Below are 23,643 nucleotides of genomic sequence, written 5' to 3'. Positions count from 1 at the left end.
CTCGTTGAAAGGAAAGCGGGTTAGATGTGTAATTTACACCTTCTGGGTGGTCTCCTTACCTCCCTTTCTCTTTCTCTCTCTCTCTCTCTCTCCTCTTGAGAGGTCTCAGAGCCATTATCAATGGCGGTTATGAAACCCTAGCAACTTTGCTCTCCGTGCTTTATCGCTTGGTCACAAGGCATCACTCTAGCTAATGTCGTGTATCTTCTTTTTCGGATTGAAACTCTGAATTCATGCCTCGACTATTGGAACTTCTCGAATCTGCACAAGGCATTTATTGTTCCTTCATTGATTTTGATTTTGTTCAATGTTTTGCAGGACTTCTTCGTCCCTAGGTTTGAATGCCTCTCCAAGGCAATATTTCAGTTAGACAGTTTTGAAACCCTAGATATTGCTCTGAACAGTGTCTGGATTTAGGTTTCGGGTTTTCTTTTGTGTCGATACTTCAATGGAACCTCCGGTAGTTAGATCGAGGGGTAGACCAAGGAAAAGGAGGAACAATGAACTTGAGGATGGTACCGATGAAGCGAAATCGGGTCTGGAATCATGCAAGCGGACCCTCGTGTCGCGCCCCGTGGCTTTACTGGGACGATATCTGCTGAAAGAGTTCAAGGGCAGTGGAAAGTATCTTGGAAAAGTTGTGTATTACGAGGAAGGACTATACAGAGTAGTTTACGAGGATGGCGATAATGAGGATTTAGAGAGTAGGGAAATTCGGGGGTTGTTAATTGACGATCCTTATCCTGACGATGGTTTGAATAAGAGAAAGAAGCGTTTGGATGAGTTAGCAGTTAGGTTTAGTGCGAAGAATACAAATGTGACGGGAAAGAACACCACAGACATCACTGAAAAAGTGGATCCGGTTGAAGCATCTGTATCCAGTAAGTTAAGCAGTGAGCATATAATTGAAAATGACGATGGAGAAGTAGAAGTTGATGTTGATTCTTCCAGTGATTCATCTGAATCTGTTCTGGACCGGGATTTTGAATTTGAAGATGAAAGTCTACTTATCCCTCCTCCACAGCTTCCACCATCTTCTGGAACCATTGGGATCCAAGAGCAGCACGTTTCACATCTTTTATCTGTGTATGGTTTTCTGCGATCATTTAGTTTCCGCCTATTTCTGTTTCCATTTAGTTTGGATGACTTTGTGGGATCACTTAATTGTGGTGTACCGAACACATTATTGGACTCTATTCATGTTGCTTTGATGTGTGCCTTACGCGGGCATCTTGAAATTCTTTCTTCAGATGGCCTAGAAATTGCAACAAAATGCTTGAGGTATTTTCTTCCTGCCTTTCTTCTCTTAATGAATGTTAATATCAAATATTGTGGTTCGTTATAATGTCTTTCTACTTGGACTGTTGATATTGGAAATGCTACTTCGAATTTCCTCTCTAATTTATGATGAATGAAGTTACTTCTTCAGTCTTCATGTTCCGAAACCCTACAAAGTTTTAACATGTTATGAGTGTAAATGGGAGTGTGCATTTGATTTTCTTAATTTATAGTTTTACTTACCGTTAGATCTCCACCAACTGTTATTCTTGCTTATTTTTTACTTTTTTGGGGGGTTGTGACTAGATCCAGTGACTGACTTATCTCTCCTATAAACATGGCACTCAGACCCTTGATTTATTTGTATCTAGAGGTGTGCGATAAGGGATTTTTTTCACTGCAAACTAGGGAGACTTTGATGGCTCTCAATAGTAAGCGATTTGATGGTCTAGTGGTCACTGACTCAAATTGGTTTGAATGAGGATCCTATGGTTTGCAGTGTCAGATATGTGTTATAAAGTAGTTCCTAACCTGAATCCTTTGACCTCTTTATTGTTAGTTGGAACTAAATACATGCACGTTTTCTGATTTGATAGTCTATTGGTCATGAACTTAATTTGAATGAATGTTGGCAGTAGGATGTTAGTACTGAAGTGTGAGAGTTGCTGTATTCTTAATTTTCTGTTATACTTAGTTCAGCGGCGTGCTTGCACTCGCACACACTCACACACAACTTAGGTTCTTTAAATTTTAATCGTGAATATTAAATTTGCAAAATGTGGAAATGGTTTATATTAAATTTTAATCGTGAATATTCTAATTCATTTTACAACAATGTTCTGCAGGCACTTCAACTGGAGCTTGCTAGATTCACTTACTTGGCCGGTTTATTTGGTCCAGTATTTAACTGTTATGGGATGTGCAAAGGGGCTGGAATGGAATGGATTTTACAAACATGCTTTAAGTAATGAGTATTACTCCATTCCTGCTGGTCGAAAGCTTATGGTTCTACAAATTCTTTGTGATGAAGTATTAAAATCTGGAGAGCTTAGAGCAGAAATTGACGTGCGGGAAATATCTGAAGTTGGATTGGAGTATGATGCTGGAGCAACGTGTCTGTCTGAAAATGGACCTAGAAGGGTGCATCCCAGATACCCCAAAACTTCAGCTTGCAAGGATGGGGAAGCTATAGAGATTATAGTAGAGAATCATGGGATGAAGTCTTATACAGACCAGAATTTTTTGGGTACAAAATGTGGTACTAATGGTGACCTGGATGCCTCTGTTGTTGATGCAAATAGAAACAGCGATGAGTGTCGACTCTGTGGGATGGACGGGAGTTTGCTTTGTTGTGATGGGTGCCCATCAGCTTACCATTTGAGATGCATAGGCATGATGAAGATACTTATACCTCAAGGACCATGGTATTGTCCCGAATGCAGTATAAATAAGACAGAGCCAGCTATAACAAAGGGATCATTACTCAGAGGAGCAGAAATTTTTGGCATTGATCCACATGAGCACATTTTCTTGGGTAGTTGCAACCACTTGGTGGTGTATGTTACAACATTTTATTTAGGCTTCTTTTAAGCTCTATGCATCTGACCCTCAAATTTGTCTCTGGATCTCTCATGCTTTTTGCTTATGTTTTAAATTTTGATTTCATGCTATTTAATTTTGTTGTCAGATCTTTCCTGACCTCTATTTATTTGGTAATTGCAGGCTCAAGACTTCGATCAGCTCTGAACCATGTGTCAAATATTATAATCAAAATGATATTCTGAATGTACTTCATGTTCTTTGTTCATCCTCTCAATATATTGCTATATATTATGGCATCTGTAAGGCCATTATGCAATACTGGAACATCCCAGAAAATCTCCTAGTTCTTCCTGAAACTAGTGGAATGGATATACTTCCTGTAACTTTGAGGAAAGACCCCAACTTCTATGCTCAATCACTTCCAGTTGGTGAGGAAGAACATAAGGAGAAGCATGATGTGGTTGAGGATAGAAAAGACTTAGCTACTTGCAAAATTGAAGACGACAATAAGGTGGTTTCATACTTGGGTACCTTGCATGGGGAAACTTCACGGGACCCGCCTGCTCATCAAGTTAATGGTTTTGTTGTCCACTCTCTTACTTCTAATTGTTCAGTTAGCAGGCTAGAGAATACAACTGACTTAGCTTGCTCAGATATGGTTGATATTTCCAGTACAACAGATCTTTCAAGGGCTTCAGGGAACAAAAATTTTAGCCATACTGGGAATGGCAATGCCTCTATTTCATTGAATTTGTCTCGTCAAAGTCAAAATGGTAGTCTTTTGGGTGGAAGAAATGTGAAGGATGATATCAAGTCAACTATTCGTTGTGCTTACATGGGATCCCAATATAAGCCTCAGGGATATGTAAATCACTATGTGCATGGCGAATTTGCTGCATCGGCTGCTCATAAACTGGATGTTTTGTCATCAGAAGAAACTCGGGTTTCGGGAACCCATGCATCTGATAATAAGCGAAGTAGTTCCACTTCTGCATATGCTTTATTGCAAGCAAAGGCATTTTCACTATCAGCCTCACGCTTCTTCTGGCCAACATTTGACAAGAAGCTCATGGAGGTACCAAGGGAGAGGTGTGGTTGGTGTCTGTCATGTAGAGCTGCTGTGTTAAGCAAGAAAGGATGTTTGTTGAATCATGCTGCACTGACTGCTACCAGAGGTGCTATGAAAATCCTTTCAAGCCTTCGTCTTGGGAAGAACGGAGAAGGCAATCTATCTTGCATAGCAGTGTACATTCTGTATATGGAGGAGAGTTTAAGGGGTCTTGTTGGTGGTACATTCTTGAATGCGAGCTATAGAAAACAATGGCGTCATCAATTAGAATCAGCTTTGAGTTGCAGTTTAATAAAATTTCTCTTGCTTGAAGTAAGTTGTAATGTTTCCTAGCCTATTTTACTCTCGTAGTTAATTTTCTTTTTCCATCTTTTAGTGGGAGTGATGCGCCACTATATGTGTGTGCACTTCGGTAGTTTTTAATTCGAGAGATAGAGATTAGTATGTTTCTTGCAATCCTCGTGTTTTATTTATTTATTTATTTTTTATCATGAAGCTACTTCGCATGTTTGTTTGGAGGGGGAGGAAGGAGGATCGGTTTACTAACCGGAAATTTTATTAGGGGGTGGGTGGGGTATGGGGTCAACACTGCTTATTTCTTTATTTATTTTACTTCATGGGTTGGTCTTTTACTTGGCTGAAGTTGTTAATGTGGCTGTAGGTAAATGGAGTTGTGTGTGTGATTATATTTTAGAAGTGAAGATTGTTTATGAGGGTATGTTTTTGTCAGTCGTGAAAGTAGATGCTGCAGGGTGGGGACAACTCTCTTATATTTTGCAAAAGATATACCCCTTTTTGTGAATAAATAAAGTTGAGTTTTATCATGATCCCTCTCAAGAAACAATTTTATTGGTGTATGAAGCCCCAACCTAAGGAAAGACTTCTCTAATTGACTAAAACTGTAGCAAAGCTATAAGAATGATAAAGAAATAGCTAGAAAACTAATATGATCAAAAAAGCGATAAAAAGATTGTTATTTGTCAACAAATATACGCTAGTTCCTCTCAATCCTAAAGACCTTGTTGATATTCATCAAAAGAAACCTCTTCCCCTTTTTGAAAGGATGCCCCTCCAGTACAAGAGAAATAGATCATAAGGGATCCAAAGGCAGAGCCACTACCCAATTAGGGGATGAGAAGATGATACTCCAAAACCTGTAGGCAGAAGGGCATGTGTAGAGTAGATGACTTTGTGATTCTCCTTGGTTTCAGAGAACACACCAATGAGGGGATGAGACCATGGAGGGTAGGTGGTGCTGCAACATGTTGTAGGTGTTGATGCCTCAGCTTTGATTGTTCCCACAAGAAAAAATTAATTTTCTTTGGACAGTGGTCGGCCCAAATAGAATCACAAGACCATATATCATCTGTTTGTGAAAGGTGGATAGCGGCTTTGGTAGTTGATGGATCGTGATCCTTTTTGTGGGTTATGAAATTTTGCTATCATATGAGCGCCATACATCTATTGTGGTTTCTGATAGATCTGTTTGCAATTATTTTATGCTAGATGTACAATTATAATTAATTTGGTATGTAAAAATAGTAAAATTAGCTCCCCCTGGATGTGCCAACAGCACGACAGCAGAAAACTTTATCCCCCTTAATGAGCCTCTATACATCATTGTTTATTCATTTTTTTTAATCAGTGGACTTTTTTTGGCTTTGATGATTGCTGTTCTATTAGTCTGAGTTCCTGGTAGTACTTTGAGATAGTTGTATCATATGCGAGTTTAGCAGGTTGACCTGATTCCAATTTACTCTTTATAGTCATTGAATTGAATATCAGTGGGTTTCGCCTTTTTAAGGGTAATATAACACAGGTATAGGTTGATTTCTTCCCCCTGCATTTTTTTCCCTATGTTCATTGTTATTGTTGTTTTTACTCTTTATAGTCATTGAATTGAATATCAGTGGTTTTCGCCTTTTTAAGGGTAATATAACACAGGTATAGGTTGATTTCTTCCCCCTGCATTTTTTCCCCTATGTTCATTGTTATTGTTGTTGTCGTTGTTTTTTTTTTTTTTTTTTTTTTTGCACACATGTGGGTGGGTGAAAAGGGTGTAACGAGATTTTCTGAGATGCAACATATTTCACTTTCCCTTGTACCGACATAAGTTCTGCTTGCTTATCCTTTGATGAATGTCAGTTCCAGAAATCACTTTTTTTAGTCTGAAGTATATAATTCTTATTTATGAACTGAAATTTATTTGCAGCTTGAAGAAAACATTCGCTCTATTGCTCTTTCAAGTAACTGGTTTAAGCTGGTAGATGATTGGTTTTTAGAAACCTCAATGATTCAAAATGCTCCCGGTGCTTTTGGTACAACAGTTCAGAAACGTGGACCTGGGAGGAGAAGGAAGCAGTCTGTATCTGAAGATCCTTCTCATGAACGATCCGATGCAAATTTTTTATGGTTTCGAGGAGGAATTTCGAAACTTGTATTCCAGAGAGCAGCATTGCCTCGATGTATTGTTGCTAAAGCAGCTCGCCAAGGTAATGAATAAACAACTTCATTTCTTTATTTATGCATATGAAGCTTATAGATACTTTCTTTTGTTTCCTCTCTAACCTGAGGAAAATCGAGTCTGGTAAATTTGATACCGTAAGTAAATCTATTAGGTGGCTTAAGGAAGATTTCTGGTATACACTACACTGATGGTTCTGAGATTCCAAGAAGGAGCAGACAGCTTGTGTGGAGAGCTGCTGTTGAAGCAAGTAAGAACGTATCACAGCTTGCCCTTCAGGTTAGTTTTTGTTACCCATATTCTAGTTACTGCATTCCCCACCCTCTCATTCATATCTTAATTGGATAACGGAGATAATTTAATTTTTCCCCCTAATTCTTTTCCAAAAAGGAAAAAGAACGTTTGTTCCAACTAACTCTTGGAAATTTGAATTTGTCTTAGTTGAGGAACTTGGACTTTCATTTGAGATGGAGTGATCTGGTTCGTCCAGAACAAACCCTTCAGGATATGAAAGGTCAAGAGACTGAAGCTTCCATTTTTCGAAATGCAAGAATAAGTGATAAGAAAGTTGTGGAAAATAAAATTGCATATGGAGTTGCCTTTGGGAGCCAGAAACATCTTCCTTCCCGTGTTATGAAGAATGCCATTGAAATAGAACAGAAGCAAGATGGAAGCGTTGCATATTGGTTTTTGGAGAATTGCATCCCATTATATCTGGTCAAAGAGTACGAAGAAGGTTCTATTCAAGTTAATTTTTCATCACCCAAGGTATACCCAAATCTTATGTACCAATCTCGAAGAAGACGGTTGAAATCCTACCAGAGAGATATATTTTTCTATCTCACATGTAGAAGAGACAACATGGGCTTGTTATCATGTTCTTCATGTCGAATGGAAGTGCTTATTAGGTAAATTATCTTCACCTATACTGAATTTACTCTTAGAATCTGTACCAAGTTGCTTTATAGTTGATAAATTTTATTTCTTCTGTAATCTGCAGGAATGCGGTAAAGTGCAGTTCTTGCCAAGGTATCATCTACTTTGTGATGATCTTTTTTATAAGTTTTAGTTCACATGCAATTTATCATGCCTAATGCTGAAAAGACACTGAAATCGATCTTTTAGATGTTCATTTTAAGTTTGAATTAGTTGCTTCATTAAGGTTAAATTTGTTATACCGATAGCTACGAATTGGGTTTACATGGTTCCAGTCGTTTTCTAATTATAATTCTTCTCCCGAAATTTTTAATTATCGTTTGGGTTCATTCCAACATGCTCCAACAGTTTTAGCTTTTAGCTTGAAAGGCTCCATACAAGTAAATCTAGAGCTCATGTACTTATTATTACCTTGATCAGGCTATTGTCACGTTAACTGTACTGTGAGATTAACCATTTCTGGTACCGAGGATGTTGCATGTCCAATCACATGCAAGCAGTGTTGCCATCTCAAAGCTCTTAATCGCAGTGGAAACAGTACCGAATCACCAACTAGTCCATTACCTTCGCAAGGTAAAGAACATCGAAGTTCGTCAACTTTACGTAAGGGTGCAAGGCCTAAAGACTCCAACCAGCCGTCAGCTACTCCTGTAAACAAGTTGGAACCTCGATCTGAGAAAAAACAAGCAACTCCTTTAAATAAGCTGGACAATCAATCTGAGAAGAAACAAGTTACTCCCACATCTAGTGCAGCTCCAAAGAGCAAGAGGAGGAATTGTTCCTGGGGTATTATATGGAAGAAGAAGAATTGTGAAGATACGGGTGCTAATTTCAGGCACAATTATCTTCTTTTAAAGGGCGGCCGAGAATTACATCACATGGAACCCGTATGCCACTTATGTAGTAAGCCATACAGGTCCGATTTAATGTACATCTGCTGTGAGACTTGCAAAAGTAAGTTTTATTTTTTATGTTTGGTGCCTGTTTTTTCTTTTTCTTTTTTGGTTGTCATGCTTCATATCCTTTGTATATCTTGGGATACTTCCAGATTGGTACCATGCTGAAGCTGTTGCACTTGAGGAATCAAAAATATTTGATGTGGTGGGCTACAAGTGTTGTAGATGTCGTAGGATTAAATCGCCTGAATGTCCTTACATGGATCCCAAACCCGAGAAACAAGATGGGGGGAAGAAAGCACGTCCGAAGTCATCGAAACAAGAAAATTCAGGGGTGGAATGTGATGATTTGACCATTTCTGATTCTAAGAAGCTTGAGACAAGTAGTTCTTTGTTGCCCAAGGAAGAAGTAAATCCTTTCATTTTCTCTCTTTCAAGAGTTGAGCTAATTGCAGAGCCCAATTCTGGATTAGATGATGACTGGAACGCAGCAGCAGGTGGACAAGCAGCACCACAGAAGCTACCCGTCAGAAGGCAGACAAAACCGGAAGATGATGAAGATGGGTTTTCCCAGAATTATCTGCCGCATTCTCAATCATCCATCCCTATCCAGCATGAAACAGATACACTCTTACAGCCAGTAGAGAAATCTTCATCATTTTCAGAATGGGACAATTCTGGTCTAGGTTTCGAGGAGGAGGGGGTTGCGTTCGACTTTGACAGCTTTAATTACGACGACATGGATTTTGGACCTCAGACCTACTTCTCTTTTACCGAATTACTAGCGCCTGATGATGCCTCGGGAGATGTGGACGATTCCTTTCCAATTGTAGATATTGATATTCCCAATCAAGGCTTCAGTGAGCAACTAGAACCTGCTGAACCTGCTGTTGTGAACTGTCAAATCTGTACAAATTTGGAGCCTGTCCCCGATCTCGTTTGCCAAGTATGTGGACTACAAATACACAGTCATTGTTCGCCCTGGGATGATGCGGTGTCTACGGAGGAGAAGTGGTCTTGTGGCCGATGCCGGGAGTGGCAGTAAAATTGCAGTATCGATCATCTTCGGAGGTTTGTGTTTTTGTGCTTCTGATTCCGGGGTTCCATTAGGCAAGAAGCTGCCAATTGAACAAGCTACAACATCAAAGAAGCATGCTTGTAAATCTACGTACATACTTAGGAACCTGTTCTTGTTGAGCTGGACTGTTGTAGATTCTCAGGTACGCAGGCTCCCACGCCTCTGTTTCCACTCATCAGGCTGTTCATGGAAGTTCTGCGCTCGGAGACGACGGTTACAAGGGCTCGACATTGAGCTTTAGAATTCTACTAGAAATGGCTAGTTCTCTACATTTTTCAAATCTCCCAAATCTAAGTCGTCTAACCAATTTTCATCCCTGACTCATTTTTTGGGAATACCAGAATCAGCTATTTATCTAGTGAGATAAGCACGGTTTTATGCGCTTATCTGATGATTGAATTTGTCTGTAAAAATTGTGACGGCCGACCACTTTCAATTCAAGGCTTGGTAATATCAAAAGCTTTCACTCATAATTGCAGCCTTTATCAATCATGAAATCTTGCACAAATATTTGATAAGATAAGATTTATTTGTACGATTATTGACTATGAACATTACGCCCTTGATGCAGTTGTGGCGTTCACTAATCTAAGCAAAATCATGAAACCCAATCTGTACAACAAGATTCATACAAACGATTAACGGATGAATGGACAAAAAAATTTCAACGTGTTGGAGTTGAAACTGTGGATGGATACAGTTTGAGTCCCAAACGCAAAATCTTACACGTCAAATAATACACTACAGAGGTCATCCCATGAACTGGGAAAGACCAAACCCTCACCAACTCCCCACCCCCAGCAAGAAGCAATAAAAAGGGGAAAATAAAACAAATCTCACCTTTACTTTTTGGCAAAAAAATTAAAAATAAAAAAACTCCAACCAACCCCAGTGATTAACTTAAATGCTGTGCCGATCACGCTAAAACTCCGCAAGCCCTTGCATCATGGTGTCGCTCATTTGCCTTAAGATCCCCCTGATCAGGGTAGGCCGGGTGTATAATCATGTTTTACAAATGTATACTGAATGAAATCTTCTGATGAATTGCCTTGTCCTAGAGCAAACCTGCCAGCATTGCCCCAGGATCTGTGAATGCTGGTGGTGTGGTAACCGTGGGATGACCTACTGGTGGTGCTGCAGATGGCGGGGTGGGCGGTTGGGGAGCAGGTATGCTTATCAACTGTTCCTTGATAAACTCCTTCAACCTGTAGACAAAATCTCAGAAATATGGCTACATCGCACAAATTAAGAGCTAACTGAACAACAGCAGAGACTGAAGCACGTACTCGAAAGTTACTGTTGGATCCCCTGAGGCAACTGTCATTCGCAATTGGGTTCTGTCTGCTGGATCAGTTTCAATTCTAACCTGAATAACAGATAACGCGGATCATGAGAACTGGGTTAATTTCATATCACTCCATATGTGAACCTCATTTCTCTAGACGCTGTTTCATGAAACTTAACCCATGAAAACAGTTCAAATATAAGAAAGGAGAAATATTCCTTACCAGGCAGAGCATAGCTTGTGTACTTTCCGAGTAGAATGTTGTGCTCGCAACAAGATTATTTGGATTTGGGTCCTAAACAACAAATAGGAAAAAGAAAAGGTGAATTTTGTACAATCTAAAAGCACGACTCCTTTCAAAAAGCGGGCGACTACTTACAAGTCCTGGACAAACCATCAACCGTAGACTGTTGAATAAATTCGCCATCTCTAACAGTAGAAGGGGTTTTACACCTCTAACCTGCACGGTAAATGGCAATAAGATACCACAAATGTTAGTTACATGGCTAAATAGTCATTTGTACGATAAAACTTCGAGTCAAACTGGTATTTATGTTTCGATTCTCCAAAACTTCCTCATAGTGTTCTTCAATGAGCTTTTTGTCAACACCGAAAGAAGCGGCTAATTACCAATCGAGTCATCAAGTAAAACATTTGGAAATTTTTTCTCATATTTAGATTTAAAGCCAAAAAGCCTAACCACTTCTTGAAGCTTTAATGGGGGCCCCGAGAGCGATCTCCACTGAGGGAAAAACTCCTCTGCGGATATGGATATAGGCTGAAGAAATTTATTGAAGACAGCCGGAAGGCGAAGCTTCACATTTACCTACAAAGAACAATATATACATGAGTTATTCTGGCTGATGCAGCCAATGAGAAGAGGAATCCAAAATACTTAAAACAAGAAGTATTTACCAGGTCATTTCCGAACTTGTAAGAGAAATCGAGAACAGCCACATCTCTGCTTGGATGTAGATTAATGATTTCAAGTGGGCATTGTACCTATCCAATCAAAGAGAATATCTGATGTGAAGAAAGGTAATGGCCTCCGGATAACCACAAACAAATAAAAACTAAACTGCTTGTTTTTACCTGTGCACGGGGAGGAATAGTCTCAGGTACTAATGACAATTCCATCTTTAAATTTGAAGGAGGCAATATGGTAGCCTTGACAGAGACAAGGGGTGAAGTATTTTTGTTTCCAAGGAAAAGAACAAGTCGTCCCAGGTGGGCTCGCCACTCCGCTTTAATGCCGATCTGTGAGGATTTAATGATAAAGCAATAAGCTAGCAAGTCTCAAGCTTTAAAATAAGAAAATAAAGCTGAGATAAACCAACCGCATGTATTTGACAGTTCTCTGAAACAGTTTAGAAAAGATTTAAAGAATTACAATCAAGTGGCATGTAATGTTTAAGGTCATTGTATAATCATTCACAAACTAAGATTAAAAAAAAGTCGATTTTGAAGAAAAAAATCTGAAGTACAATGTTTTAAGCAACCTTTGAAGTTTAAACAGACAACCCAAGGGTTTCTTCTAAAGAAGGAAAACGAGAGCACAAAAAAGATGCGATGAGAATACAGGGTAAAGGTACCTGAATATAGGGATCTTCGTACAGCACACCACTATCTTTCATGCACAAAGCAAGGAACCTTTCAGATATATTTCCTATCGGCTGCAAAAATATAATACATATATAGGAATATAGATAGTCACAACCCCGAGTAATCCACAGCTTAGTAGCCGATATGCAATCAAACCAGACATATATCTACTTTTTAAAAAAAATAAGAAATAGATAGGTGTATATTCTCAAAAAGAACCAAAACTAAGGGCTGAGGGTAGAGGAAACCCCCGCCCAAAGATCTACAAAAGAAAAGTTCCCCAATTGTTAAGAATCATCAGACTAGTCATATATCTTAAACTGCTGCAAGTATCAGAAATAGTATTGGCACGTGCAGTAAGCATCGAAACATTCTATTGATAAGAATCAAACAATAGATATCGGAAGTAGATATGACTTAACATAAAGAAATGAAAACATAAATATTTGTGGCTTCCTATCAGGATACCATTGATAGAACTTTATTGAATTTACTTCTCTTTTACAGATAGGAATTTTCCATAGTCTCTCAGGTCTTTCCCTTTCGCTTTTTTTGTGTTACTTCGATAAATTATACCTAAGTTTCCTATCAAATAATAATAATAATAATAATAAATATTGCATTGAATTTTCTTTTTTGGCTTGGCTTCCTTGAGTTTGTTTCTCAATTTGAAGAAAAATATTACCTGAACTGAATTTGCCTGTTCTCCAACTGGGACAATAGCTCCAGCCTCAACTGCATTTGGAAACCCATCCACTTCAGCCGTCATATTTTGCGAAGCAGGGGCAGTAAAACTCGGAGGACCTTCGATAGCCAGTGGACCCAAGAGATCTCCAAGGAGATCAGGTGCAGGGAAGCTAGAATCTACTTTGTTTAGAGTCCCATTGGTCTGGGACAATTCTTGGTCAGTTGAATCCTGCCATTAGGTTTGTAAACAAAGTAAATTTCAGCTTAGACCATAACAAGAAACAGTTCCCATTAATAGGGTCAAGAGATAAAAGGAGTGCAATAGTGATGCTCTGAAAACTTTTAAAAGACAGAAAGAAACAAACCGGATAACTGCTGATTGTTGGCAGCTTCACCAGAGTAAGCTGGTTGGAAGAGGGTGTTCCATTAACAGGACGTTGATCAGTTAAGACCAAGGCATTTGATGATTGTTGTTGAGCACGCAACTTAATGGCACTTTGTTCTGCAGTGTCAGCTTCAGTGTCCTCGGCCTTCTTGATCAAAGCTGACTGAAATATGGAAATTAGAGATAATATTAAGAACCTTCAACTGATCAAAGGTTACTGAGTAATCAATACTATCCATCACAGAAAAGTGCATCTAATCAGACAGTTCAAAGGAATAATACGCACTTGTCTCTCAGGAAACTTTGGCATTTCCGCCAATATATCCACCAGAGCTGCACCTTTCTTGCTCAGAGCTAAATATTCAACAGCACGTTGTTGTATCTCAACATCGATGCAACTCTCGTATCTGAGTAAAACAAATTTCTATTAGAAAATTTAAATTTACTGCAAGTGCAAATAAACGAAAGTGTTAGTTTAAAGAATGCACAAGCAAGTCTCACTTGTTAAATATTCCCCAAATCTGATTTTGCAGTTCCTGATCCGGGGGTTGAGTGTGCATTAGGATTTTAGCATATGTTGACAGAAGAATCGGAATGGTAGATGTTCTGTAAACAAAGTGGACATTTCAATACAGAAAGCAATAGTTTGTTAAAGGAAAATTACTTATAAAGTACAATTTAGAAGCACTTACGAAACAGTTGGAAGCTTTTCATGTATTATTTTAAATAACTCCTTTGCACTATAACCTGGTCTTCGGGCCAAAAGATGACCAAATTCTCCAAGAAGATATGCACTGACCTGTTACATTTATGACAAATGAACCACATCTAAGTTGAAGTCGCTAGGGAGAGGTTTATTGTTCTTACAAACAATAATCATAATAATAATAATAATAATAATAATAACAAATATCAACACACCTTCACCATCGTCTCATGTATAGCAGGTTTATCAAGATATTCTCTCGCTTTTATTGCTGCGTAAGACTGATTAAATGCATGAAGTCGCCATCCAATGATATAAAACCCAATGACTATATTACGGAAACAAAGTGTAAAATGGGAAGCAGATGATTAGGTACCTGCAGGTCTTCATTGTTTGTAACAAACTGCACAACACGGAACCATATGTCGTCACTAACAAAATCTCCAGCCTTGTCGATCAATTGTAGAATCACATCCACATACCTGAAACACAGATCAGCAAAAAATACTAAGGACAAATAATAAGTAACGAAAACTATAAAACAATAAAGGGATGGAGAACCTCACATTTACAATTATCTTTATTATCTTATTTTTAAAAAAATATATGCACACAATAATTATCTATTATAACTGTAAGCATCTTTTTTCTACAAATTGAGAAGAGTGGAAATCCAAAAGGTTAAGAAAGAACAAAACTACGCCATGTTCATCAAGTCTCTTAAAAAACAAAGCTTGAGAACTGTCGAGACATCAAATTGGGAAAGATCATCCTTCCCTTTCAATATAGCCCTGCTCAGTGATTAATATGGATTTGGTTCTTTCTACATGGTTTACCGATCAGATCAGGCACAAACTTACCAAGACAAATCAGGAGCAAACTTCTCTGCAAGAATTGCAGCTTTAAGAGACAATTCCTCACGCATTGCAAATTCTGCTGTGCTGAGGTACTGGCAGCAAATGTAAGTGAGTAGCAAGGCTATTTTCCAATAAAAGATGGAAATGATTTTGGTAACTCGAAAGCACTAAATGAGACTACCTATCAAGTAAATATAGAATATTATAGACATCCAGCATGAAGAATACCTGTAATAACTCTTCAACTATGTCCTTTGCATTTGAAACGTCACACATACCATAAAGCAAATCAAGAGCACGCCTCCGGATACTGAAAATATAGATATATAAAATAAAACCTTGCCCAGTATCTCACTTGCATTTGAAAATCAAATTACCAGTAAACATCTTCTAGCGCTCCCATATTTAAATGAGATATAGCCAAGACCATAAAATCTATAAACAATAAATTCTTAGACATTAAAATCAAATGAATGGACAAGACATAAGATCTGAAGCAAAACCTTCATTTTATGTTAATGAAATTCGCCAAGATAGAATACAGATGTTTTACTTATTTCTTTAAAGAAAAAATTTACAAACAAAGAACTGTTTGTTTTTGGGATGTCTAAATAGGAATATGGGACTTCACTCGTGTTTTTTAAAAGATGGATACTGGATATGGTTATACCATTTTTTTAAGGAAATAATCTTAGTTGATGAACTGAACATCAACAATAATGCATATCCTTTCATCACATACTCTTTCCTTATCATTTAACAGACAAGCGTTCCTACCAACCATAAACTCACTTTCCCTACTGCATTCATCCACAAAACATTTTCCTCCCATTATGAATAATTTATGACCACAGAGTAACCAAGACCGATTTTTGCACTCTTTTAGCAGGTCTCAATTCCTTAGAGACAAACTATCCACCATAAATAGTTTCGACTCCCACCTGAAAATTCTCATTTTCCTTTCAATGTTCAGTGCTGGCACTCTTGGAGAACTTTAAGAAGATATGAAGCACTAAAATAGATAAAACCCCAGAAGTCAATGTAAGACAACACCCTTGGGTAAACAAAAAGTTTTTCCATGTCTCTCTCTTCAGTTGGTTTCCGAAGTTTTTTGGAATCATCACCTAGAGGCATAGGGATGTACATCAATGGATTCAACATGTCAACAACCTCATTGACTCTGTCTACTTCTATACTAATGCCATAAACCAAGGATTTCTCCAAATTAAATCTGTCTTGATATGAGCTCAAATATTTTCAAATTCTAAAACCATTTGAGTTTGTTCCCAAGTCATTTTACAATTAAAAAAGGGCCATTTGCAAATGAAATCTATCTTGATATGAGTTCATTGACTCTGTCCATTTCTATACAAATGCCATAAACCAAGGATTTCTCCAAATTAAATCTGTCTTGACATGAGATCAAATATTTTCAAATTCTAAAACCATTTGCATTTGTTCCCAAGTCATTTTACAAATTAAAAATGGGCCATTTGAAAATTAAATGCGAGTAAGTACACTTCATCCCTTCCAATTCTAAAGTATTCCAACAGGCCTCTCCCAACTTCATGAGTTGGTCAACTAACTCGGTATATCACCAATAAGCACATATAAAAGGAATTAAAGAATTCTCGTGCCAAGAATTCCTTTTCCAGTCCATAGATAAATAAATCTGTTTTTCTTTCCTTTCTTTTTTGACTCGATGCAGATTGATCAGGGACAAACCGAGGTATTGACCACCAAAAGCTGTGTTACTCTTCTATTTCTATGGCAACATATCTCAAATTTCGAAGTTCTTCACCAAGAAGAACAAGTTAATAATGGACACAAACCCATAAATAAAAACAATTACAGAAGAATCAGTACTAGATGAAATATTGTATAAACAAATAGAACCTACACTGAAGTTTGGTACTCCAAACAAGGTACTAAACTATTACAGATTATTACTTACCTAATATCAGGATCCTTTAATGATGTTATGATCTGAGCCTGATGTCTTTTGATAATATCTTGAACATCTGTCACCATCAACATCCGAGTCATATTCTCCTGCACGAGAAAACGTAATATCAAAGTTATTCCATCCTGATTCTCATCAATCAATCGTCAGTTAACATAAGATGATAAGGTACACCATAACTTACCAAGCCAAGATATCGGATATTTGGCTCACGAACTGCAATAAACTTTCCAAGAAGAGCAACACACTGAGACATCATCTCTTTTTCAGCATCAAGATGCATTACCTATGACAGAAACGTTTAAATGCAACAAACAACAAACAAGTAAACATATGATCCTTTTTTTAAAAAAAAATATTTTTATTTAATCAGTCATGCGTTCTCGACAGTTTACACTATTAGAACGAAACTTAATGCAAAAAATAGGGCTGAAATTCTAAAAGCATCAATATGACATAGAGAATAGGCAGTATGACCAATGCACAGCCTCCCATTTAACTACAAATAGCAAGTTTGTAATAACATTCATAAAAAGCAAATATAAATCAAAATGCTAATTTATACATCTATTTATCTAAAAAGAATAACGTTGTAGATAAAAATTGCCAACATACAAGAGCAAGGGCTTCGAACAGAACAGCATGTGATGCATTGTTCTTATTGACATTCTTCACAACATCTGTTCCCATTAAAATCCTTTGTAAGACCTGGAAGCACACCCCACATTTAGATGAATGAACTCCCTTAAGGAATTACAAAATCAGAGACACTATCTTAGATACAAACCAACCTCAAACAATGACCTTCGGGTAGTTGGATCTTCAATAGTTGGAAAGTACTGAAGAGCTCTCATGGTTTTTACCTAAACAGAGTAAAAGTAAGTGAACTCATACAAATTGAAACAATTTTCTCATGCAAATTTCCTAAATCAAGAAACTTTACAGAATGAACTTTCATAATTTGGAAATGAAAAATGATGAAAACTCATAAGATCTCATGAGGTTAACACTATGGTTTGATAACATTCCAGTACATGATATTTGTCTGAGGAATGGTATCCATATCAAAACTAACTCACAATTCAACCTACAAAAAATACATCAAAAGATCTGTAAAAAATGGACCTTGAAGTATTTTTCTGATAATGCCAGGATAGGGTGATTTTTCACAGCAAGAAATCAGCACCAGTTTACAGCACGTAAGATACATTCACTCAAATATATAAACCATCTAAAAAACTTGCCAGTATAGTATCCTTTCGTCAGAAATTTAGTAGCAGAACACTACAAACCTGAAGCCAGGGAGATGGGATACCATAATATGTGTATTCTTGTGGAATATCCTGGTTCCTAGCAAGATGCTTCAGAATTTTAACACACTTTGGAAGACAACTCCAGTAGGAGTCATGATCGTTCGATACAAGAGCAACAAGAAGGCTCATGGAAGATGTTAAAACACCAAGATCACGCTCATCTAAAAGTTGCGCCATTCGATCCGCCCTGAATAATTTTTAAATGCTGACTGATTAGAGAGGGAAAAAAAAAGGAAAACAAGGAAAAATATAATAGTACAAGGAAATTAAATACCAGCCATCTACATTGACAACATCAGGATTTTTTCTATACAAACGCAGTAGACATAATGCTGCTTTTTTCCTCACGAGCGGTCTACAGCTGCTTGAAATCTAGAAAAAAATAAAATTTCTTTCACGTCATTGTTTATCTTCTAACATCAGTTAAAAACTGAAATATTCTCTGATTACTTACAAGCAATTTTTGGACATCTGGTGCTAATGACTCTGCAAACTCTCGCCCCCCAATATTTCCAACCTAAAGAGATGGATAAGTAAAAATGAACAACAAAGTCTCTGAGTAATTAAATTGTCTATCATGACTAAGAAAAATACTGTCATTAATCCAAACTCAGTTTGCGTTCCTACCAGAAAATAAATAGAAGCTAATGGATGTGAGAAACAGAACTCGAGAAATTCTATCATAGAAAAACACAATTCCTTCGTGCAATAAGTAATCTCAACATTCCCATTGGGAAGATGCCCGCCTTTGGAGTCCTTGTCCATCCAAAAGTTTTTCTTACAGTTCTTTTTTCAGTGTCTGCTCAGTCTTTTCCCAACAAGTGGTTCTGTTGCTCCTTTTTTTTTTTTTTTTTTTTTTTGTAGCAAATTAAGGTTTCCAAGAAGCTTAAGTTTTTTCGTGTGACAGGTTTTGCACGGAAAAGTTTAACACCTTGGATCAAATTTTGGTCAAGTGGTCCCCTTTGGTCAAACCACTTTGTTATATTCTTTGCAAGAGGGCAGCATAGAACCTTGACCATATCCTATAGAGATGTGATTTTGTTGGAGTTGTTAGGGAGTTGTTTCTCTTGAGGTGTTTGGTTTTAACCTTGTCAATCCTCAGGGTAGTCGAAAGTTGTTCATGGAGCTTCTTCTCTCTTTAACTTTTCCATGAAAAATTGATGTTTTTGCGGCAGGATAGGGATTTGAGCTATTTTGTGAGGCTTAGAGGTAGGAGAGATCTTACTGACACATGTGTCCCTTGATGGTTCTATGTTTATCTTTGGGCTTCATTTTTTTTTTTTTTTTTTTTTTTTCCTCATGAAAAATCAGTTTTTCATTGAAAATGTATATAAATAAATAATTTATACACAAGTCCCCATCAGGTAACGTGAGCAGAAAGGGTCACTCACTAGTCAATAGATCTCCACCTGATTGAATGAAAACCCAAATGGAAGCTACAACAATACTTTCTTTTAAACCCTATTTGAGAAGAATATCTGCCTGGAAAAATTATTTTACACAAAAATTCTTTAAGCAGCTAAAGCGTGTATGATAAGAAAGTTTCACCAAAAAATAATATTAAAAAACCCCTATGAAGCAAAAATAATGTTCTGAGAAATAGAAAAACAATGAAGAAGATTATACAATTTATGCAGATAAGATGATGTCTGAAGAAGCAATTGAAATTGATCGAAGGTTCTGCAGCTGGATACTTTTCTAATGACGGACCTAAGCATCATATGTGTGTGTGTGTGTGTGTGTGTGTATATAGTCTGTAGGTAAAAGAAAAAAATTGGAGTTAAATTAATTGAAGACTCTGGCCATACCATAGTCAGCGCCAGGCATTGGAAAGTTTCATTGCGACCAATAATGTCCGTGCGCACAGTATTTATCGCTAACCTCAAGAAATCATGGTTCTCATTAAGCAAACATGATGTGACGATATAGCCAACCTGCAATTATTAAATCACACTTGAAACAATTTAAAGTCAAGAATAAACTTTTAATCAATATCAAGAAAACTCTATTCCAAGTCTTAAATTACATATTCATGATAGGAAAATGAAAATATATCATAACTCTCCGATCCATACAAGGTACAAGTATAACAAAATGTTTCCAAACTTGACTCCTGAAGTAAAAATAAAAAATTAAAAAAAGAAATCCCATCTATGAATTCAATTTCTTTTTCAAAGAAATCTCTTAACCTCTTACATTGAAAAACTCAAAACTGAGAATGGCTCATCGACCATATACCAGCTCATTAGGAAACTTGTGAGTTGTCTATACCCTGTAGGTGGTTCCAAGGGGCTTTGAACCAAGGATCTCGATATTTAATATAACAAACTTTTAAGTAATCAAAGAAAAACACAGGATATGTTCCTAGGGATGAAAGATATACTTAATATTCAGATTCCAACTGTATGCATCCAGTGTTCATAGGATAGTGGAGAATAAGGATAAAAGTAACTAAGTACACCATGTTACAAGCAATGCATGAAAGGTGCTGAAACTTGCCTGCTTTTCAGGGTATTTTGGTGCAGATATAAGAGATACAGCTTCCATATGACCAAAATCAACATCATAGCCAAGCATATAAATGTAAAGCATTTTCCAGACGTACTTTTTCTTCTCATAAGGCGTCAGACCCTGGTATAAGCCATTGTTACAAATCACAGTCAACATTAGTAACATATGGTCAATATTTACAAAACGTATTCAAGCACAAAGTTGGAGACACCATGCTTGCTATAATGCTATCTTTATTTAACTCAAGGTGCTTGACCCTCCAGCCCCATACTAACACACTGTGCTTAGGCTGTTAAGGCTTCATAAACCTTCAACAGGATCTCTAAATTGTTTTGAGCAAAGGTACTTGTTTCCGTAGTTGAACATATCACTTCAAATACCAATAGTATCATATAGCTATGTTCCGTGTCAATCTGGCAACACAGTTTTTTTTTTTCCTTAACAAAGTTCATTAGAAGAACTAACGGCAAGAACCTAAAACAGCAAAAGGAGTAAATATATATATATATATATATATATATATATATATATATATATATATATATATATATCACCAATAACAATTACCTCTAATACTCTCCAAATTGACACAAATCAATTACAAAATTCCTTAAGCAAAGCACTCCAAGTGGAATAAATTCCACCACTTTTCTTCTCCAAGGAAGACTTTCCTTTCATTTCTTATCAAATCACTCACAAACTGGGTACTGTTTTTCAAAAATTCAGACACAATTTTGGCTTTCCTTTTTCAGTAATTGCCACATATACATACACACCAAATGTACAGCATGTCCTTAATCCCTCTCGGAGCAGCAAGTTCAATATAAAGTTTGTAGCAGTCTCCTCCAAAGGTTTCATTCTTAAAGGGGACCAAAAGGGTGATTCACCAATTAATCATCTCATGCATCACACACTAATCTGAAGAGAGACAAAAGTTATGATTCTTTAACAATATTTTGTACAACTTAAACTCAAACCAATTTGGAGTGTAGCATTAGTTGAGTACAAATAATCCGTATTAGAGGATAGGCTCCATAAACTCCAATAGAATATCATATTCAATGAAACCAACTGTCACACGTAGACCTTCAGAGATGTTCTATGCCATTGATGGAATATAACCATTTATCATCATGTACTTCCAAGTAAACAAAGCATCTAGAACAAACCTTCCCATCTAACAAGTTAAACAACAATCAATGAATCAAAAAGGATCATCTTGCAAAGCTAAGCACTGTCGAGCCATGGCCTGCCCAAGCCACTTAAACAAAATCAGTCACTTCAAGATACACAATATCATTTGCTATGTGCGGACCTCAAACACACAATGGACTCGGAGTCCTTGCTTTATTCTGAATACACTGACATTTTTTTTAGTAAATGGTTGTGGACTCATCGACTTATATAATAATATAAGATTGATTATATTGTTTACATAATCTAACACTTACCTTTATGGAAAGGTAATTGTATCCACAGAAAATGCATTAACTGCTTGCAACGAGAATACTATTTCATCATTTGTTGAGAAAACAAACGTAATTCACTCAATGTAAAAGTACCATCGAAAGAACTTCCTGAAATACTACGCAGCAAGCTAAATGACGCGGAACAAAAAAAAAAAAAAAAAAGAAAGGAAGAGAATCCATCGGTACATTTTTCCTTCCAGCTCATTAATCACGTCATGTATTCGATATCTACATTTTCTCTTGAAACAATTTAAACGCAACACCAAGCCGAAAATTAGGTAATCGCGTGATTTCCACAGTTTTTATGAACAAAACTGCAAGCACTCGCAAAATAGGGAACAGAAGGCCAAAATTACAACCATTATGCAAGTAAAGGTCAGCCCTAACCTTCTCGTTCTTAAACCTCGTGCGGACATTTCCAAGCTCCTTATCGACTCGGAGCCTTTCCTGCTCTTTATTCTGGCAATTACGAATGTCGCTAATGAAAACGGAGAGACCTCTCATACCGGACAACGCCATCTCCGCTCAGATCCAGCTGGAAACACACAATCTCTTCAGCTCCCTATCCTAGATCCCCGCGCTCCACCAGCGGATCTGACGGAACCAAGCAGCAGAGCTACTGGAAAGAAGACGAACTCCAATTCAAAAATCGAGACAATACAACGGAGAAGCAATTCAAATATCGGCGGTTTGATCGAGAACGAAGAGCGAGAAATGTATTAATGAAGAGGAAAATCGAGAGATTGATGGAGTGAGGAAAATTGGCAAAGCGGTCGACGGGAAGTGGCGGGCAGCAGAGAGACGACTTTTATTTTACCTCCATCAAAGCCTGAAATTTCAACCAGAAATGATCCCCCGTCAATTTGTTTTTTATTTATTTTATTATTTTGCTCCATTTTTAACACTTTCTTCACTTCCTTCTCGCTACACTTTTGTTAAACCTGTATCTATAAGAAATTACTATATTATACAAAAATACTTTCTAAAATAAATAATATGTTTTGTTTCAATAATTTTCGTAAATTATGTTATTTAAAAAATATTTGTCCACTTATATAAATATATATATATATATTAAAGATTTATTTCAATAAAACGTCTAAATTCGAAAAAATAAAAATAAAAATACATTTAATCTCAAAATTGAAAATGTTAAAATTTGATCATGCCCCTCACAATTAATTATTGAATGGAAAGTGTCTTTCACAAAAAGAATGACGATAAAAATATTTTTAAAGTTTAAAAAATTAAAGGTAATTTTTAAATTTTCGAAGGCGGGTTGAAAGGATTTATATTAATGTTTTAAAATATCATCCAATCAATCCGAGTTAAAAAAAAAAAAAACTATTATTAATTTAATGTTGACGTTTATGAAGGAGTAACTAAATATTTACAATTTACAATTTACATGTGAACGATATAGCTTTTGTACCCATCAACCTAAAAAGTTAACAATATAAGACATTTGCATGAATAAAAACATTAATGGCTTCTTTTTCTTTCCTCTTCCCTTTTCTATCTCCAAAATAAAGCATTTCTTACGAAAAGAGAAATAAAGCATTTCTTACGAGAGTATGTAAACATATCTCTAATTGACATATT

General features: G+C 36.8%; 2 protein-coding genes across 3 annotated transcripts; one reads left to right on the top strand and one right to left on the bottom strand.

Annotated features, from left to right (window-relative positions):
- Positions 1 to 23: 23 nt before the first annotated feature.
- Positions 24 to 9,736, top strand: LOC111795444 (DDT domain-containing protein PTM). 2 transcript variants are annotated; one of them, XM_023677876.2, is made up of 10 exons: positions 25 to 195; positions 319 to 1,281; positions 2,124 to 2,834; positions 3,001 to 4,201; positions 6,102 to 6,381; positions 6,508 to 6,632; positions 6,795 to 7,261; positions 7,354 to 7,382; positions 7,710 to 8,243; positions 8,338 to 9,736. In XM_023677876.2, the coding sequence occupies exons 2-10, from the start codon at positions 449 to 451 to the stop codon at positions 9,228 to 9,230; spliced, it is 5,073 nt and encodes a 1,690-aa protein (XP_023533644.2). In that variant the 5' UTR covers positions 25 to 195; positions 319 to 448; the 3' UTR covers positions 9,231 to 9,736. The 2 variants fall into 2 exon arrangements, with proteins under 2 accessions (XP_023533643.2, XP_023533644.2); XM_023677875.2 differs by having other exon boundaries at positions 24 to 1,281.
- A 177-nt stretch (positions 9,737 to 9,913) lies between these two features.
- LOC111795445 (AP-2 complex subunit alpha-1) lies at positions 9,914 to 22,904 on the bottom strand. The gene is made up of 27 exons (XM_023677877.2): positions 22,429 to 22,904; positions 20,561 to 20,692; positions 19,870 to 19,995; positions 18,516 to 18,578; positions 18,336 to 18,433; positions 18,041 to 18,248; positions 17,540 to 17,611; positions 17,364 to 17,456; positions 16,933 to 17,034; positions 16,740 to 16,837; positions 15,014 to 15,095; positions 14,789 to 14,877; positions 14,305 to 14,410; positions 14,144 to 14,209; positions 13,915 to 14,021; positions 13,724 to 13,828; positions 13,509 to 13,629; positions 13,203 to 13,385; positions 12,836 to 13,066; positions 12,141 to 12,221; positions 11,641 to 11,805; positions 11,464 to 11,550; positions 11,249 to 11,374; positions 10,928 to 11,008; positions 10,772 to 10,843; positions 10,550 to 10,629; positions 9,914 to 10,468 (listed from the first exon to the last, which is right to left on the bottom strand). Exons 1-27 carry the CDS (start codon positions 22,558 to 22,560, stop codon positions 10,318 to 10,320), a joined length of 3,057 nt encoding a protein of 1,018 aa, XP_023533645.2. The 5' UTR covers positions 22,561 to 22,904; the 3' UTR covers positions 9,914 to 10,317.
- Between the last annotated feature and the right edge of the window lie 739 nt (positions 22,905 to 23,643).

Source organism: Cucurbita pepo, chromosome 5 (genome assembly GCF_057944985.1).
Source record: "Cucurbita pepo subsp. pepo isolate OVF chromosome 5, ASM5794498v1, whole genome shotgun sequence".
NCBI classification, from domain to species: domain Eukaryota; kingdom Viridiplantae; phylum Streptophyta; class Magnoliopsida; order Cucurbitales; family Cucurbitaceae; genus Cucurbita; species Cucurbita pepo.
The sequence above is the reverse complement of the archived record's forward strand: the minus strand, read 5'-3'. Positions and strand labels throughout refer to the sequence as shown.

What these genes read in the sequence shown, in the direction of transcription:
- LOC111795444 (XM_023677875.2), top strand. Translation starts at nt 449, where the DNA reads ATGGAACCTCCGGTAGTTAGATCGAGGGGTAGACCAAGGAAAAGGAGG. An exon ending in AGTTGCAACCACTTGGTGGT is followed by an intron (nt 2,835 to 3,000) that starts GTATGTTACAAC and finishes TGGTAATTGCAG; the next exon opens with GCTCAAGACTTCGATCAGCT. An exon ending in CGAATGGAAGTGCTTATTAG is followed by an intron (nt 7,262 to 7,353) that starts GTAAATTATCTT and finishes TGTAATCTGCAG; the next exon opens with GAATGCGGTAAAGTGCAGTT.
- LOC111795445 (XM_023677877.2), bottom strand. Translation starts at nt 22,560, where the DNA reads ATGGCGTTGTCCGGTATGAGAGGTCTCTCCGTTTTCATTAGCGACATT. An exon ending in CAAAATACCCTGAAAAGCAG is followed by an intron (nt 19,996 to 20,560) that starts GCAAGTTTCAGC and finishes TAATAATTGCAG; the next exon opens with GTTGGCTATATCGTCACATC. An exon ending in TCCCATCTCCCTGGCTTCAG is followed by an intron (nt 17,612 to 18,040) that starts GTTTGTAGTGTT and finishes TACTCTGTTTAG; the next exon opens with GTAAAAACCATGAGAGCTCT.